The following is a 19,323-nucleotide window of genomic DNA, read 5'->3' as shown; positions in this document are numbered from 1 at the left end:
GACCATTCTCTTGACAGCCATATTTCTAACATGCAGCCAAATCTGACACTTAGCAAACCCCTAGCCACCTCAGGTATCTCATGTGTTCCAGCTCAAGCACATCAGGTCTGCTTGAGAAAACACCTGTTGTATTTGTGCTGTTGTGAGAAATTCTATTTAGGGGGTTGAATAATAGTGAGACTGGAGAAGTCAGCATGTTGAATTTTCAGCTGAATTTGGAGAAACCACTTAAAGCATGCATTGTGTTGAACTATTTCAATTGCTTTTGTTTGATTTGCTCATTGCAAACATCTGAAAGTCTGTAAATTTTGATAATAAACCTGATTTGCAATGGGGTTGAATGATTTCAATTGCAACAATATATGCCACAGGAAACTCTACCAGAAAGGGAAGGAAGGTAGGGAGAGTGTGAGCCCAAGGTATGTTTGGCCATCACGTCTGAACCAGTGATGGCCAACATGCATGATTGCCATGGGTTCATCAGAAAAGGCCACTTCATGAGAGCACAGGTGTGGGCCAACCATCACTACATCACAACAGGACAGTCACACATTGAGTAAAAGGTCTGCCCAGCAGTGTAGGCTCCAGACTGCTGAAGTTTCAAAACAAGGGACGTGCACATCAAAACAAAAGAAAACAAAAGCCAAAGAGTCAAGAGAACTGCTCTCACAATGTGAGGAGACTGTCTGCTCATTCCAATCACTGTCCGGTTTATTCTCCTCAGCAGGCGCTCCATAATCAGCTGGATGTGAGCTGCCGTGGGTCCCTGAGGATATTAAACAAGCACAAACTGTTTAGACAGAATCTTGGCACAACACCTTCCACAGGGATTCTCCTTGCAGAGAAACAGACTGGCTGGACATTCATCACAAGAGGTTCTAGAGAAGTCTTCAGCCACCAGCAGAGATGGATGAATCAGACAATTTCATTCAGTTTCTCAATTTGAGATTTATTCATTCTTTTCAAAAGTTCTCATGAAAATTCATCAACAGTTTAGTGACAGTTTTTGCATGTGATTTTACCCAATGCACACATATTTGCAAGCAAATCCTCCAAATGCAACACATTTCACATGTTATTCATTTCCACCAGTGTATGTACCTTCCCCTAACAGAAAAACTTTCACACAGGTTACTTGGTTGAAAAACTGTACTGCAAAATCCAGAGAAGTGCAAATTTCAAAGGACAGGTGTGCTTCGGTTCACACAGTGTTTTAGAAAGTGCAAATCAGGCAGATTCACATGAAAATCCTAACTGAATATCTCCCAATCCCTAAGGAACAAGACAAACAACCTGTGCTCCTGTCCTCTTCTCTCTTATCCTCTCTCCTGTGACTTACCTGAAATGGGACTGAGGGAGAGTCCAGATCACACTGACAAAGGAAGTTAACTTTTTTTTAAAGCCACATCTACACTGTATATTTAAAACACTATTATATCACTTTAAACCGCCATGGCCCTCTCACCCCAAAGAGTTCTGGGAAGACTAGTTTGTTAAGGGTGCCAAGAGTTGTTAGGAGACACCCTCCCCCATCACCCTCACAGAGCTACAGTTCCCAGAGTACTTTAACAATCAATCATTTTCCCCCAGGGAACTCTAGGAATTGTAGCTCCGAGAGGGGAAAAGGGGGCTTCCTAACATCTCTCAGCATCCTTAATGAACTATACTTCCAGCATTCTTTGGGGGAAGCCATAACTGTTAAAGTGATACAACAGCACCTGAAATATATAGTGCTGACGGGTCGGTCCTTGATTGCTATAGTTTAATCTCATTTTTCAAACTGTGTGTGTTGGCCTAATCCAGTGATGGGGAACCTCTTGCCCAGGGGCCTAAATCGGCCCACCAGATGACTTAAGCAAGACCCTGCTCTCTCTCCATAGTCTGAGTTGACTTCTGTTCCTTGTGATCTTCTGCCCTCCCCTGCTGCACTGCTCAGCCATTCAGTGATTATAGCTAAGATGCATAGAAGAACCTGTTCTATTAAGTTGTGGGCTCCTTCAGTATTGCTTTGGGACAATAGTCCTTCTTCTGAAAAATAAAGGCATCACAGTCATTCAGACACTCACCACTTCCTTCCGATCCAAAACCTCCAGAATATTGCTAAGGAGCTGTGAACAAGCTTCATGATCAGGTTTGTTGGAATTATCATCCAGCTGACCACTTAACTGGTCCACAAGCAGAGGCAGGAGAACATCTCGGCATTCTGTGAAACACAATAGGGAAATATAATAGAGGATCCACACATCAGGTGGTGTGTGCTTGAACTTATGAATGCATTAACCTTCCAGAAAAACATACACTTGTTGAGAAACAGAAAAGGGACCCATAAGGGTTATATCCCATCAACTTCTACTGATAATAGATCCATTTTAATTAAGTTAGTCTTGCCCATTAATTGAACATTAACTTCAATGGCTCAACTCGAGTATAACCAATGCTGGATGCAACCCTACGATAACATTAACCCGCTCTGAGTCCGCTCCAGAAAGTCTAATAAATGCAAGACAATTTGATATAGTCCATTATGCATCACACCTCACCACACACATACCTTGACACTCATTATAAAAAGCCCCCCCAAAGCCCTCATGCTGGACAAATTACATTTCATTTTTTGATGGAGTTACGCGCTTGGTAGATCAGGGAAATGCTGTGGATATAGTGTATCTTGATTTCAGCAAGGCTTTTGACAAAGTCCCCCATGACATTCTTGTGAAGAAACTGGTAAAATGTGGGTTGAATGAGGTAACATTTAGGTGGATTTGTAGCTGGCTGGCTGACCAAATGCCCAAAGTACTCATTAATGGTTCCTCGTCATCCTGGGGAAAAGTTGGCAAGTGGGGTGCTTCAGGGTTCTGTCCTGGGCCCGTTGTTGTTCAATGTCTTCATAAAAGACTTGGATTAAAGAACTGAGGGGATGCTCATCAAATCTGCAGATGACTCCAAACTGGGAGGGGTAGATAATGCTACAGAAGACAGAATCGGGATTCAAAATGACCTTAACATATTGGAAACATGGGGCCAAACTAACAATTTCAATAGGGACAAATGTAAGATTCTGTGGTTAAGTGGGAAGAACCAGATGCACAAATATAAGATGGGGAACACCTGGCTTACTAGCAGTACATGTGTAAAGGATCTTGGGGTCTTAGTGGACCACAAGCTTAACACAAGTTAACAGTGTGATGCAGCAGCAAAAAAGCTAGTGCTGCAACAACAGAAGTCTAGTGTCCAAATCAAGGGAAGTAATAGTGTCACTCTATTCTGCCTTGGTCAGACCACACCTGGAATACTGTGTCTAATTCTGGGCACCATAATTGATGAAGGATGTTGACAAGCTGGAATGTGTGCAGAGGAGGGCAACCAAGATGATCAAGGGTCTGGAAACTAAGCCTTATGAGGAGTGTTTGAAGGAGATGGGTATGTTTAGACTGGAAAAGAGGAGACTCAGAGAAGATATGATAGCCATCTATCTGTCAAATGGAAGATGGAGAAGCTTGTTTTCTCCTGCTCTGGAGGGTGTAGGACTTGAACCAATGGATTCATGTTACAAGAAAGGAGAGTCCGACTAAACATCAGGAAGAACTTTCTGACAGTAAGAGCTGTTCAGCAGTGGAATGGTCTCTCTTGGCCCCCCTTCCTTGGAGGTTTATAAGCAGAGGTTGGGTAGCCATCTGTCATGGATGTCTTAGCCAAGATTCCTGCATAGCAGGGGGTTGGACTAGATGAACCTTGGGTCCCCTCCAACTCAACAATTCTATGATTCGATGAGATGTTTTAGACCACAAACCCCAACATCCCCATCCAGTATGGCCAATGGCTAACAGGATCTGGAGGGCATCAGATTGGGGAAGGCTGCTTTATAACTCAGCCCAGTTTTCACAAATTTCTACTCAGTGCCTTGAGCTGTTCTGCATAGGATCTGCTAGCTTTTGTGTAACTGCAATATGTCAGTATTTACCAAAGTGTGGTTTTGATTACTTGCCTACATTTCAGAACTTTATAGGTCTATTCTGTTTTTGATAGGCTAAGAGTTAATTTGTGATCTGAAATGGCTCTGAGTTTTGCAAAGCAATTGATTGCTCAAACCAATAGTCTACTCACAAATCTGAGTTTACTCACAGAAGACTCAAAGGCAATACAGTTTCCATGAGCAAAAATTCCTGCAATTCCTGGCTAATGGAAACTTGCCCTCTAACTGTCTCCATTATCACACGGCTCATGAAAACAGACCACTGCCATGAGCCATTCATGTATAGCAGATGTGATTCATAACCTAATCATCAGTTAAAATAGAGCCTTCATTAACAAAATAAGAAACCAGACCACCAAACTACACAGAATACATTAATTCTGTATGAACAAAAAATCCAAATGGCAAAATATAAATGCTACAAATGTACCATTAAATATGAACAACAGAGCATTTTGAAATAAAACAATGTGTGACAATTTACTATTGTTTGCGAGAATACGAGTCAGGCTGCAACAGGAAATATTTTTCTTTTTCATCAATTTACCAGCACTGAACCATCAAAATGCTTTGTTTTCAGGCAAGCAAATGAGATAAACTTTATTAGCTGGGAGGCATAACCCAGCATTGTGGTCTGCTCTGCAAGGCAAAGCAAACAGATGCAAGGTCATCCCAGGTGCTGCAAGGGAAAGGTTAATCTTGTTCCAATTAGATGTTATCAGGGAGAGGGCATTGCAACACCAAGGGCAATCAGATCACCAAGAAAAAACTCACTCTGGTTGGTGCCCATTGGGACTGATGGGATAGATAGATAGATAGATAGATAGATAGATAGATTTTATTACGGCCATTGGCCCATATCGCAAACAATACATCAGAATTTATCCATAAACAATACAATTTAAACAGTTCCTAGTTAAAACACCCATATAGAACCCGTTTTACTTCAATTAAGTAAACACTATACACAATAAGCTCCCTCTATGTAAACCGCAACTCAGATCCATCAGATTTTGGGGGGTATGTGTCTTAGTTCTGGCACTTATTGATGGTTCTTAAGTTTAGCTAAGCTGTCAGAGACATACAGTGATCCATTTCTCCTCTTTTGAAATAAAACATTAATCAGGTATCTAGCAACTGCAAGGGATCTACTTGTATCTTCGTCGTTTAATAAGTATATTATTTGGGCTCCCTGAGGACCGTCAGCAATTCTCGATAAATATGGAGCCAGAAACTTGGACCGTGAAGCCGAATGTAATGGACAACAGAAGATTATATGATATAACGATTCTATAGATCCACTTTTACAGTCACAGAGGAGTGAGATCTGACCATTGGAGAGTCTGTTACCCAACACGTTTGATGGGAAAGCATTGAATCTAGCCTTTATAAAGGCATACCTGTGCGTCACTACAGATAAGGTAGTTAAGTAAGATGGAAGTTTCGTTGGTGGATGGGACTGGTGGGGCTTCAGAAGGCACAGAGCCCAACAGAAGGAGCCAATGACAAGAAGAGCCAACCAAGGCCACATCTAAGGCTACATCTAAATGCATTCATCCTAACCCTTATTTGAGCATCTCAACACTGCATAACCTGCCAACCAACTGAACATCAGAAATGAAAATGGCAAGAGGGCCGAAGGCAGGAGGGGAATCAGGTAGAGCAGGGAATACAAGGCTGTACTGTTTTACTGTCACAATGTGCAAACCCCAATATATAGATAAAAAGTGCCATGATATCACATGGAGATCCTGGGGATTGAACCTTCTGCATGCAAAGCAGATGCTCTACTTTCCCTCCAAGGAGTTCTGCAATGCTCCCTACATGAACTGGTCCCCTGGGTCTCAATACGTTAGCCAAAAAAACCTAAAAACGTCTTATGTGGCATCTATACTGTTGTCTCCAGAGCCAAGTGAAGGCTGTTCTACATACCCAGGCTTCCCAGACAGATAGGGAGACACATAAATGCTTAGTGCTTTTCAGTATCTTTTGCACTGTTGTTATCTTCTGCTATGAGCATTAATCTGTTTTTATCCCCCCCCCCCCCTTGGCTTTATATTGTAAGTTTTATGTCCCTTTTTTATACCTCATGGTCTTTGTTTTTATTTGTGATATGCCCAGAAAACTGCATAGAAATGTTGCAGATAAAAATAAAGAAGTACCTGAAAACTGGGTGGGAAGTAAGAAAGAGAGACTCACCAGATTGACGGAATAGGTCACTGTCCACAACCTTTGTCATGCAGTTGAGCTTCTGTCTGACGAGCTGGTTATCTGGGATGCTTTGGATGAACTTGCTAAAGAGGACACTGGGAAGCAGAGGGGGGGGGGGAGAACAGTTTTGGTCCCATTAACATTATAAACACTCTCTTCAGCTGCAGATTTGCTTATTTATTACAAGGATTTCTATCACATCCTTCAAACCTGGTGGTCTTGCATAAATGAAAATCAGAACACACAGTAAAGACAATTTTAAACCAACATACATGTAATAAAAGCAGCAAGATGGTCTCAGATTAAGATTTTTGTGTACTGTTTGTTTTGTTTTTAGAAAAATATTTAGACATTCTGACAAGTAACAGAAAATATTGTGATGCACAGATTTACAAAGAAAAAAGAAAGCACATGGTTTTACATTTCCCTCTCTTTTAAGTACATGGTGTTTTTACAACATCCTGGACAGTGTACATGATTCTGCATTTTTGCATGTTTTTTTGCCTCAGTAATAAAAGGGGTCTCCCTCTTCCAATAAAATCGTTATCAGATTGCCTTCCCTCTCTTATCCTAATAATATTTGCCAATTTTACTATTTGGACACATTCACAGATTCTTATGTTCTTGCCATCTAGTGTACAGTTAACGCTAGTGCATTGTGTCTTCTATGTACCGTTAAGCAGACCACCATCAGACCAGCAACAGTTAACCTAGAATGTTTGAACTGTTGAGCTGTAGCTATGGGAGTTGGGGGCACTTCTCCCCCTTCTTGGAAGGATGTATCATTCTATACTTGGGGTTTCAAGAAGCTACTATGCTCTTTTGCTAAACCAAAAATTGACGTTTACGTTGGTCAGATTGACTGGCGACCTTGAAGGGTTTCTGCCTTCTCATTTAACATCAGGCTTGGCTAAGCTGCTTGAAACATCTGCTTTTACTGAATCTTCTATTCTTCTTCTTCTTTAATAAATTAATTACATTACATTACAGCCCTTCATCCAAAGATCACAAAGCAGTTTACAATAGAATATCTGCTTTTGGACATGTTTCACTTCTGTTTACTGTTAATTTGTGCTGGACACGCATAACATGGGATGTGCATATCCCACAATTTCTGCAATCACAGAATTCAGTAGCCTCATATTCAGCTACCATTTCAAAAAACAAGATCACACTTCTAGTCCTCAAGGTGGTGAATACAGGCTTGCAAATATGTGATGCTTGGGGAAGCATGAGAAGGGAGAAGAGGGGAATGGGCTCTGCTGCCTTGCATAGCTCCTGCCCCTTTCTGATGACCACAAATGCAAAATTAGGCAGCATAAAGCCACACATGTAAAACTGCACCTATGTCACAGAGTACATTCAACCCATGGCGATTATGGTTGCTGAAGAGCTATAGCTTAGTGGTAAGTGCTTTGGACACAGAAGGTCCCGGGTTCCATCTCCAGCATTTTCAGTGAGATAAGAAAACTGGGGAAAGCTGGATTAGATGGACCAATAGTCTGACTCACTACAAGAAAGCAAAGAGTGAAGGAACAAGCAGGTGCTGCAACATTATGTTGCAGTGTATTGTCCTCCCCTAAAAGGAGTGCTCTTGTTCAGGATTCCACACAGCCATCCCACCAATTAAGGCACCCCACTATTTCCTACTTGTTCTGTTGCCCCCCCTTCAACATACACTCAATATTGCATGGCCAAGGGGCCATTTTGTTTCAGTGGGATGGTTTGTTTCCAGAGTGGCTGGAGCAACCCAGTCAGATGGGTGGGGTATGATAATGAGGAGGATTCCTTACTAATTTACTAAAACATGGGGGGACAGGACATGTCTTTTAAAACATTTCTTGTGCTTTTGCAAGCCTGCATCCTTCCACAGCAAATATGCGGTTATCTCTTCCTTCTCAGGGGCACCATTTTAACTCTCCCATTGCCACTCACCACATGTGTTCACCATCGGCGGGAGTGAGTGTCTGAAGGCAAATCCCCATGAGAATTCTATCCTGCATAATTCCAGCTACAGAGTGCTATGAAGTCAATCCTATAAGGGCTCATTAACAACAGAATAGGGCCAAAAACTGTTTCATCAGCACACACACACTCTTTGGTTTTTAGAAAGTCTCTTGACAACTTTGGTGGATTTTCAATCCGATAGATTTTTTTTAAAAAAAATAATAATCCTATAATACATGGCTATCACTTTGTCCATCTGCAACTTACTAATCCATCTTGTTTGGCCTACAGCAGGAAGAGGAAAAGAGGAAAAGAAAATGTTTTATAGCTACCTGAGTTCAACAGGATCAAATACCAGTTTCACATCATTGATGATGTTTGGTAAATACTTCAAGGCAGCACCCTGCAAGATACAAGAAGGAAGTGGGGAAAGAAAGTTAATCCCTTCACTCTAAAAACTAGACACAGGAACACAGGAAGCTGCCCTACACTGAGTCTGACCATTGACCTATCTTGCTCAGTCTTACCTACACAGACAGGCCCCTTTCCCCAAGTCCTACCTGCAGACGCCAGGGACAAAACCTGGAGCCTTCTTCACGCAAAGCAGATGCTCTAACCCTGAGCGACCCCCCTTTCCCATTCTCCAGGTCTTAATGTGGACCACCAGGCAGTTTCCCCTATGCCACTACCCCTGATGTCATGCATGATGTCAGTTGTGGGCAAGTAAGGACAGCTCTGCAAATGTGCTCCCAACAAGTGTCCGCCAGCATTCTGAGAAGTGAGCATGCTCAGTCCTCATTCAGCTGTTTGGGGCCTTGCTGATGCCTTCTCTCTTGTGTAGAGATGGTGTCGTTTTGGCTAAAGCAGCAGCGGCACTCTGGTGCCTCATCCCAGAAGCACCAAAACTGTGGCTGCCTCCATTTGATTTCCATGGGCAGCTCTCACTATTATCCCAGGAGGCATTTAAAAATTGTTCCTCAGCGTGAACCAAGAAATAGCCTACCTACACAATATAACTCATCCTCCTTTCCAGACATTCCACTCAGTTCCCCTTCTCTTACCTCATTTCCAGGAACTCAATTCCATTACCCCTTCTACCCAGTTTCTAGTTTTTCCCCTTTTTCATCGATCAGTTAGTATTCCATGGGCACTCAGCATGTTCAGTACTGCCAAGGCTGGCTTTTTTTGGGGGGGAGTACCCCTTAAATTTTTATTTCCTTAAACTTCTGAAAATGTCACATTTATTCAGAAGCTGCTGCTATCTTCCCTGTCCTGTATGAATATTGCTCCATTTTGGTTCCACAAGCAATGCCACTTGATAAACTGAATCAGATTAAGTGTATTGTTCTTTACCTATAAAAGCCCTAAACAATTTGGGACTTGTTTATGTCCAGAAATGTCTCTACCCATGACGATCTGCTGGAGAGGCCATGCTGGTGGTCCCAAATGGAAAATAAATACGTGGGTTACTTACACTGATGCCAACAGTGTATAGCTTCTGGTAACAGCTGAAAAACAGCCTTTTTGTTCAGTTTTCTTTAGTAAAGTAGTCATAATGATCTGTATAGTGCAAATTCACTGATAATTGATCATCATATGTTTGATGCAATCTGCCATTGCATCTTGCAACAAAGAGTGGGATGTAAATTGAAAAAATAAATAAACATGTTTTGAAAATGGGGGGGGGGGGGAGATAAACTGAATCAGAATACAGCAGGGGTGGCTAACCTGTGGCCATCCAGATTTTGTTGGACTAAAACTCCCATCATAATTGTCCATGCGCCGTGCTGGCTGGGGCTGATGGGAGTTGTAGTTCAGCAACACTGTGATGGCCACAGGTGAGCCACTCCTGGAATGCAGGAACTGAAGCCACGCCCGTTTCAGAGAATGGCAACAGGCTCAGGCTAACCTTGATCTTGACAGCCTCCTCAAGAGGCCTGTCCATCAGGATGTTAAAAGAGAGGAACAACTTGCGGATGGCATTGTTAAACTCATCTCCATCTTCGCTTTTCCCGTAAAACCTAGAAGAGAGAGAAAGAAAATTGCCCTAAGTATTCCATTGTGGATTATAGTTAAAAAATAACATTACAACAAAACTGTCTCTTTCTATACATTATGTGCTTTTAGGCTGCAGACCTATGCAACCTTACATGACAGTAAGCCCCACTGAACACCACAGGATTTACTTCTGAGTAAACACGCAAACCACACACTGTGCTGTTAGCTGTTAATTAGGATTACAGCCTAAGAGAAGCACAAGAGGGAAGTAGAAAAATATGATTCTATATTTAGTATTGGTTTGAAGCAAAGAGCTTCTTATTTCCACTCACTTGACTTTGAGCACAATTGGGCTTTCCTGAAATATGGCAATGATTCTCTGGAAATAAATTATGCATAAATAACATGGGGAATTCCTGTAAGCCCAGCTGTGTTGTTCCAGAAAGAAATCACTGTGTGCTGTTCCTTGAACATTAAAACATAGACTCTCTTGGAATGATTACATTTCTTGATTAATAAAGGCAAATAGAGTATATACACCAAGCAACTCAGTTCTTCAGCAACTATGACTTCATATGCTCAGAATAAAATCTTGAGCCTGAAATAGATGTTTGATGGCTGAGAACCATTTTTTTTTAAGTTTAAGTTAGCAGGCCTCATGGCTGTGTAACTTATTTATTTTTTATTAAGGTGGGTTGGGGATGCTAAGCTCGCAGAGGTAACAAGCAGCCATTTTGAATGGTATGCAGTCATCCAAACTGAAGGCAATAACAGAATCCAAATAGTAACAGGATAATAAGATCCTAATAATAAGAAGAAGAAGAGTTTGGATTTGATATCCCGCCTTTCACTCCCCTTCAGGAGTCTCAAAGCGGCTAACAATCTCCTTTCCCTTCCTCCCCCACAACAAACACTCTGTGAGGTGAGTGGGGCTGAGAGACTTCAGAGAAGTGTGACTGGCCCAAGGTCACCCAGCAGCTGCATGTGGAGGAGCGGGGAAGCGAACCCGGTTTCCCAGATTACGTGACTACCGCTCTTAACCACTACACCACACTGGCTCTCTGTAATACTTACAGAGAGGCTAATAACATGCCTAGGTGCACCGAGACTCAGCGTGTTGTAGCAATTATATTGACTCTCCCCCTTGGACTCCGAATTGGAAGTGGCACCATGATGGTTTGGTTTTTTTAAAACGTTTTATTGATGAAGTCAGTGCAGCACCCCCACTTGGGTCCACAGGTTACAAGCAAGTAAAGCACAACATAGCTAGGCTTAGCTAAGAGGCTGTTCCAACACTTGACACGCCCCACCCCCCGCACTCTCCTTCTGAAGAGAAGGGCAGGCACAGCTGATATACGTAGTTGACACCTCAGGACTGAGCAAGCACACAGGGGCTGAGCATGCATGGCCTGCCCGTCACAATCGCACAGCCCAACCCACTCACAGGGTTGTTGTGAGGATAAAATGGGGAAAGGAAGATGCGTTATTCCACCTCAAGCTCCTTGGAGGAAAGGTGGAGCACACATTTATGAATAAGTAAATAGTAGTGGCTGAACTGGAGAAGCATAATTATGCCCATGTTTTCCAGTCATTAAGGGACACGTGTGGTGCTGTGGTCTAAACCACTGAGCCTAGGATTTGCCGGTCGGAAGGTTGGCAGTTTGAATTCCTGCGACGGGGTGTGCTCCCGTTGCTCGGTCCCAGCTCCTGCCAACCTAGCAGTTCGAAAGCACGTCAAAGTGCAAGTAGATAAATAGGTACTGCTCCGGCTGGAAGGTAAACGGCGTTTCCGTGTGCTGCTGTGGTTCGCCAGAAGCGGCTTAGTCATGCTGGCCACATGACCCGGAAGCTGTACGCCGGCTCCCTCGGCCAATAAAGCAAGATGAGTGCCGCAACCCGAGTCATCTGCGACTGGACCTAACGGTCAGGGGTACCTTTACCTTTACCTTTCCAGCCATTGCTTACCCTAGGTACAGAACTCGCGATTGAACTATGAACCGGAACAGGTACTTCAAGGCTTTTAGAGCGGCAAAGAGCAATTCTGTCTTGCTGGAGTCATCTGCATTTCCGACGTAATAGTTTAGAACCTTGGTAAGTTTTCTGGGGCAAGAGAAAATAAGTAAGTGGGGGGCTACGTAGGGGTGGACAGATCTGTCAGTTTAGGTTTCTCCCCCCCCAAAAAATATTCTTAAATTCAGTTCTCTACATTTCTGCACTAATTTGTGCAGACCTTAAAAAAAAAGTCCCCATGACAATGTCCAGTCATTGCAATGCACTTTTTCCTCATAAATACAATTCTGCAAACATTCCCCTGTAATAAAATGCAAATTGCATTGCATTTCCACTGATAAAGGCATCTCCATGTGCACTTACTGCTAATATATATATTTTTGTACAGTACACATTGGTTGGGGAACTGCACTGCAAATCCCCGTTCTTCCATCAGCCTCCAGGTGGCAAGTGAGTGTGAGAGTTTCACGTGGCCTTCCATTCACACACAGACTAGCTTAGTGCCAGCAATATTGTTGCATCAGGTGTCTTCAGGCCCTGGGTTGTGTCCAACGCCATTCCTACTCAGAACAGACCCACTGAGGTTAATGAAGCTAAGTCTTGACCATTAACTTCAATTGGTCTATTCTGAACAGAACAAGTATTGCTAAGCCACTGAGTAAGTAGCCTTATTTAGTCATTTTGTGGACGCAAATCCCCAAATTTCACGTGGGGTGGCAATTTTCATAGTGCAGGCTCTGAAACTCAGGGCTACTCTGACAGGGTAGTGTGTCCTAGTCCTGGACCTGTTTTAATTCTTTTATTACCTTTTTAACTTAATGTGCTGAGCCTATTTTGGGGCCATTTTATGCTTTATATATATCCGCATATTAGATTTTTTTGGCGCTGGCAACTAAATCTATGTATTATTGTCTTAGGGTATTTTGAATGTCATTGCGCCAGCAATGTCGCCTTGAATTTTGCTTGGTTGCTTGTCTCCAGCATTTTTGTGTTGTCTTGTTTTGCTATGGCCGTATGCTAATGCAATTAAATTAAATGAATGAATGAATGAGTACTTATTTAGTCATTATATTCCCAACATGATTAAAACTGCATGTAGAAAGCATGAGTGGGGCCACATATACTAGTGTCCTACCCCCCCCCCCCCACTGTCCATGGACTAGGGCCATGAAGACGCATAGGCTGTTCCTGTGGGTGGGAACCAATAGAACAGGGGTGGGTATCCTTAGCCTTAGGGACTGAATGTGGCTCTCACTCCCCCCTACTTTACACTCCACACACACACACACCCGCTGCCGCCTGACTTAAATGTGAATTTGAGCTCTAATAATGCCTTTTGCTTGTCTGGGTGAAGGCTAGAGAGGGATGTGTGTGAACAGGTGTGGGAAACCTTTGGCCCTCCCAATGTTGCTGAACTGCAACATCCATTCTCTTTGGAATTGGCCATGATTTCTGGAGCTGATGGGAGATGTGGTTCAGGAACATCCTTCCACCTGATGCAGAGGACTATCCTATGTTTACTCCTCTGCCCAGTTTCACCTCTACCCCTGCTCATCACCGGCATGGGACTCTTCAAAAGTTGTCCAGAAGGGAATGTGGCAAACAACTGAACAAATAAATATTGAGGTCCCCAAGCCATTTCCTTCATATCAAGGACCCAACTGCAATATACGTTTAAAGTAGTATCATGCCATTTTAAACAGCCATGGCTTTCAGAAAAGAATGCTGCTAAGTGTAGTTTGCTAAGAGAGTTGTTAGGAGCTCCCTCTGTTCCACAGAGGGACAATTCCTAAGATTCCCTGGGAAGAGAAATTGATTGTTAAACCACCCTGGCAGCTGTAGCTCTATAAGAGGAATAGGGGGTCCCGTTAGAACTCTCAGCACCCTAAAACTATACTTCCCAAGATTCTTTGGTGGACGTTATGGCTGTTTCAAGTGGTATGATACTGATGTACAGTGCAGATGGTGTCAAGAATTTCCACCTGCCTCCAGTAGGCTAAATGCAATTATAACACCCACCCCCACTGAATGTACTAACACACGAGGTTGAAATTCACAACCCTCTTCTTCCAAATAAAGGCTCACTATGCTGGGTTATACATTAGGGACTATTTTTAAGCAGAACTCTTGCTACCTTAACGTGTCAAGAGCAGAGAAAAACCACACAACTGGACCAAGTGACAAGCATGTAATACCGTATTTTTCACTCTATAGGACGCACTTTTCCCCCTTTAAAAATGAAGGGGAAATGTGTGTGCGTCCTATGGAGCGAAGACACCATAGCCCCGCTTACCCTCTCCCGGCTGGAGAGGTGACACGCGGCTATGGTAGGAGCCTCTTTAGCCTCGCGCCATCTCTCCAGCTATGAGAGCGCGTGCGGGGCTAAAGAAGCCATAGCCCCGCGACCCTCTCCCAGCTGGAGAGGTGACGTGCGACTATGGCAGCAGCCTCTCCGCTGCGCGCCTTTCCACTGCTCCCCAGCCTGCTCTTTGGGGCTGGTGGTGGGCTTCCCCCCGCCAGCCCCAAAGAGCAGGTCGAAAGGAACCTGAAGCCTGGAGAGCGAGAGGGGTCGGTGCGCACCGACCCCTCTCGCTCTCCAGGCTTCCAAGGTAGCCGCCTGAAGGCGACTGAACGCCCCTTAAATGGCACCTTGTTTTAGAGGGGGAAAACAAGAGGGGGAAAATTCTCCCCCTCTCTGCGCTGCGCCTCCTGCCGCTTCGCTGAAAGGGCGCTGGGCAGAGAGGGGGAGATTTTTTTTCTTCTTGTTCTCCCCCCTCTAAAACAAGGTGCGTCCTATTGTCCGGTGCGTCCTATGGTGCGAAAAATACGGCAAGTCATCCCATGACAAAAATGCACAAGTCCGCAATGTAACAAAAGTGTATACTTACACATAGGCCAAGGTGGCACTGAAGTGTTTGTAAATGTAAGTTTCGAGTACTGGGTTAAAATGCTGGAATTTGATGTCTCCAATCAGTGAAATAATAAATACCTATTTAAAGAGGAAATATACAAGATGTAAACACCATGACCTGGCTGGACTTTTGTTTTCAGTTTTCAACCATGTTGCGCTTTTGCAGCTAAAGCAGCAACAACAGGAGGGACTGCCAACCTTCCTAAAAGGAAGGTTTTTAAACACCTGTCAAGGATTCTTTAGCAGTGATTCCTGCATTGCAGTGTGTTAGGCTATATTACCCCTGAGGTCCCTTCCAACTCTACAATTCTATATAATTCTATACAATTCTATATAATGGAAGCATTATAGAACAAGTGATCAATTCTTCTTTTTCCAGTCACGATCATGAGGGCTAGGAATCTCCTTTTAAAAAGTATTTAAATCCTAATAATTCTGTTGGGCATACAGACTTATGCAATAAACACCAGCTGAAAACAATTTATGGCCCTGAGCTACTGGTCCTCTTCCTCATTAATTCTTATAATAAATTCACCCGCTCAGCAACAACTTCCTGAAGCTTGAAACCATAAAAGCTGTCATAAAAGTCTCTCAAATATTTGTTTTAGAAGGAGAAGAGACTCAGGAACCTGAACCCAAATCTAACTGGAAATAAAGGCTGTTCCATTATGTAAAAAAAGGGGGGGGATCCCTCCCAGCCTCTGGGCCATCCCAGGTGAGCCGAATTTGACAGATGGAAAGCCCTGCTCACTTGTCAATCACCGAATGTTACTATGATGTCAGGTGAAGCTGAGCTTTGAAGCCCTGGTTATTGGGGACTGTCCAAAATGGCCTGGTGGGCTTAAATGGGAAAGGCTGCTGGGCCAAGCCTGGCCTGCAGGCCAGAGACCACCCACACTCTAAATTTCATCATCATCATCATCATCATCAGCAGCAGCAGCAGCAGCAACTCTCCATTTGGGGGCTGTTGTTTACACATCAGCCTGTCACTGGGAAGAAGCTGTAACCAGCCTGATCTGGAATTGTAACCAGCTTTCTTTTTGGTGACAGAGTTTATGCAGAGCTAAGGAGGGATAAATGGTCAGAACAACTTACTAGTGCATCAAAAACAAGGAAGTCATAGGTTTCATTGTCAGACATCTCCATCATTATGCTGAAAAGTGCATCAAGTGTATCTTGTAAGAACTAGAGATGGAGGAGAAATAGAAATGGGTTGTGATTCATAAGGCTGTTGTGTTATAACTCCATTCCCTTTTATCTCCAGGTCTTTTAGCAACAGAGTTACTCAAAGTCATATGGATTAGCATGACAGGAAATGGTTCATTGCCAGAGTCCCTCCTTCTGCAAACAGGGAGGGGCACTATTCAAGCATGCTGGAAGAAATGGGCAAATCTAGGGCAAATCTACTGCTGCAGGTTTGAGGCTGGTCCTCAGCATGAAGTGTTAGGTCTACCCCACAATTCTGTATTTCAGCCCTGCAAACAGATATTTTTAAAAATTGAAAAATTCATAGTTGGGCAGTTGAGTATTTGTTTCTCTCAACACTGCACAAAACTGGATGATTTGATTATAAAATTGCAGAAAGACACATAGGCCTCATCTGCACTATGCCTTTAAAGTTCAATTATACCACTTTAAACATTCATGCCTACTCCTGCCGGAGAATCCTGGGAACTTGTTATGGTTTCTGAAATTTGTTAGGAAACCCCTATTTTCCTAATGGAGCTACAATTCCCAGAGTTGACTGGGAGGAGGGATTGACTGTTAAATCCCTCTGAAAGTTGCTACTCTGTGAGTGCAATATGGGTTTTCTAACAATGCCAAACATCCTTAATGAACGACAATTCCCAGGATAGTTTAGTGGACACCAACAGCTGTTAAAGAGGTACTGTAGTGCTTTAAATGTATAGTGCAGATATGGTGATAGATGAAAACAGTATAAAACATAATATGGACACTAACCATGCTAACTGTGCTGCTGCTGTAGCAACACCATGACAGATAATCTGGTGAGTTGCTCACCTGAACTTCTTTGAAATCCTGATGCTATCTAGGTCAGCTCTTTAAAATTATCAGCTCCCTGATCCAGCACATCAATGAGAACAAAATTTAAGCAGACATTCTGTTCCAATGAAACTCTCCGGATGATAAGATAGATGCATGCACAAATTGTTTGCAAGCCTGTATGCTCAATTTTGTTTTACCTTGACAATTTCTCCTCCTTCCACCTCCATCAGCTTCTTCAAGTTGTGTCCTATGTTTTGGGAGTTTGAACGCCAATTCAGCAACCCCAGTAGGTCAACTGGCAAGGGCAAAATGAGGGTGGGGGAGTAAGATCACTATAAGCAATGCAGCTCATTTCCTTTAGTGGTCACAGTACAAGACAAATATGGAAGCAGTGTTTTATTTCTGGCATCAAACGATATGAAAAACAACTTCTCTGCAGTTCTAGAGAACGCAGCACCTTGGCTGCATACTCTTTGGCATCCTGTTTCAACCTTAGTTTGCTCTGCCTGCCTCCCTGCTCATTTGCTGAACTGGCAGCAACCACATGATGGCAGATTTGATGTGTTTGATCAGCTTTGTTAGAAAGTGCTGGTGGGGAAATTTGAAAATTACAGCACAATTCTACACTTGTTTACACAGAAGTAAGCCCTACTGAGCCAGTTTTCAGCATCCTGTAAATCACAGCTTCAGTTATTTTGAAAAGCAAGTTTCTAATCCTTAAGGGCTGTGAAGATGGGCATGGCAGCAAATGGGAACTGCCAGGCAAAGTTTCAGAATCCAGTAGGAAGGTCAAGCACATTTCCCAAAGTTGGGGGAAATCTTCAGTGCACTGCAAGTGTTTGTGATTTTTTTACTCCTCCCCACAACTGGAAAAAAGCAAAGTAACAGAGTAGTCCTACTACAGAAAGCCAGCATAATTTACGCCAGTGTAATTTATGCTTATTCCAAATTCTATTCAGGAGGAATTTGACTTACACCACCCTCTTCATCTGCCTAAGTTCCACTGGACTGCTAGATCACGTGGCTGAGCTGAAAGGGATTTGGAATAGGCGTAAGACTCTCCTGGCATCCCATCCCCCAGAACGTGTGCTGGTGTGAATTACACCGACTTAAGGTATGCCAACTGATCTCGGACTGAGGGGTTTACACTACCATACCTCAGGTTCAGCTAGGCTGAGGAACTTAGGCCAGTGTAACCTTGGCTAAGGCAGGAAAGCTTGGATTGTACCAGCAGTCAAACATACCATTCTGTGTCAGCTTTGTGGAGCAGATGAGAGTTGCAATCTGAAAGCTATCCTTGGTACTGTCTTTGGTTGGGGTAAAGTTGGCTACATGATGTTTGGCTGGAAGACCATCTCTGTCCTCCATCTCCACTTTGGTGCCAGGCAGAGTTAGGTAAAACTTAGCATCTTCCATTTTCTTGTTTTCACCCTACGAATAATATAGAGAATATAACTTCAGACATCTATACTGCTGTAATATTAGCTACAAACCATTCAGATTCTATTCTTTCTTCCTATACATTGGTGAGCTAGTTAGGGCAGGAGAAAACTGGCTGGATTTGAACATCATGCTAAACCATAGTTAAGTGTTATAGGAATGATCCTAGCCTCTCTCCACCATAAGACTTCCTCTCACCTCTCTCAGCTTAGATAAAGCGTAGTTTGTCATGTCCAAACCTATTGTGTCATCTTGATTACTCTTTCCTTGAAACCAGCCATGTTAACAGGGGTCAAAGTTCAGGGTTTAGATGAAATGTTAATCTGTGATTAATCTAAATCAAGCCCTTCCAGTGCCCTCTTCAAATCCACATCTGAGAAGGAAGAAGCACACGAGCCCAGGGTTCACCACAGCTCATTCTTGTCACACTAAACTATGGGTTAGTGTGTTGTCCGGACAGAGCCACTGTGTCAGGAAGAAATTCTGACAGGTTCACCAATATCACCGAGGTTTAAAAAAGAAAAAGAAAGGAGTACCTTGTAGACTATTAAGTTATGTCTGCCATCCTGCAGAGTGGTACCGTCTGCATTCATCAGCTTCACAAAAGCCATTCCAAAAGCTTTTTCCGATTTATCTCGCGCTGAAGCAGAAGGAAGGAGAACGCATTGCTTGCTGGTCTCAGTTGAAGTACACCCAGAAGCCACTGCAAGTGCTGGACTGACCTGGGACACCCAGGCTCAAATTCCCTCTCGCTCATGAAGCTCACTGGGTGACCTGCCTCTCAGCCTAACCTATTTCACAGGGTTATCGTGGGGATTAAATGGGA

General features: G+C 43.3%; 1 protein-coding gene across 2 annotated transcripts in view; it reads right to left on the bottom strand.

The window, feature by feature from the left end:
* DOCK5 (dedicator of cytokinesis 5) overlaps positions 1–19,323 on the bottom strand; it is a 143,765-nt gene that overhangs the window by 48,526 nt on the left and 75,916 nt on the right. For both annotated transcript variants that reach the window (XM_083480330.1, XM_083480331.1), the window contains exons 17-27: positions 19,034–19,137; positions 18,302–18,488; positions 17,255–17,352; positions 16,146–16,235; positions 15,028–15,128; positions 12,095–12,229; positions 10,041–10,152; positions 8,464–8,534; positions 6,173–6,279; positions 2,067–2,203; positions 671–766 (exon numbers count right to left, since the gene is read on the bottom strand). In XM_083480330.1, coding sequence (XP_083336456.1) covers positions 671–766; positions 2,067–2,203; positions 6,173–6,279; positions 8,464–8,534; positions 10,041–10,152; positions 12,095–12,229; positions 15,028–15,128; positions 16,146–16,235; positions 17,255–17,352; positions 18,302–18,488; positions 19,034–19,137 — 1,238 coding nt within the window. The remainder of the gene's footprint in view (positions 1–670; positions 767–2,066; positions 2,204–6,172; positions 6,280–8,463; positions 8,535–10,040; positions 10,153–12,094; positions 12,230–15,027; positions 15,129–16,145; positions 16,236–17,254; positions 17,353–18,301; positions 18,489–19,033; positions 19,138–19,323) is intronic.

Source organism: Podarcis liolepis (genome assembly GCF_965112155.1).
Source record: "Podarcis liolepis genome assembly, chromosome: 16".
Classification (NCBI taxonomy): Eukaryota; Metazoa; Chordata; class Lepidosauria; order Squamata; family Lacertidae; genus Podarcis; species Podarcis liolepis.
The sequence above is the reverse complement of the archived record's forward strand: the minus strand, read 5'-3'. Positions and strand labels throughout refer to the sequence as shown.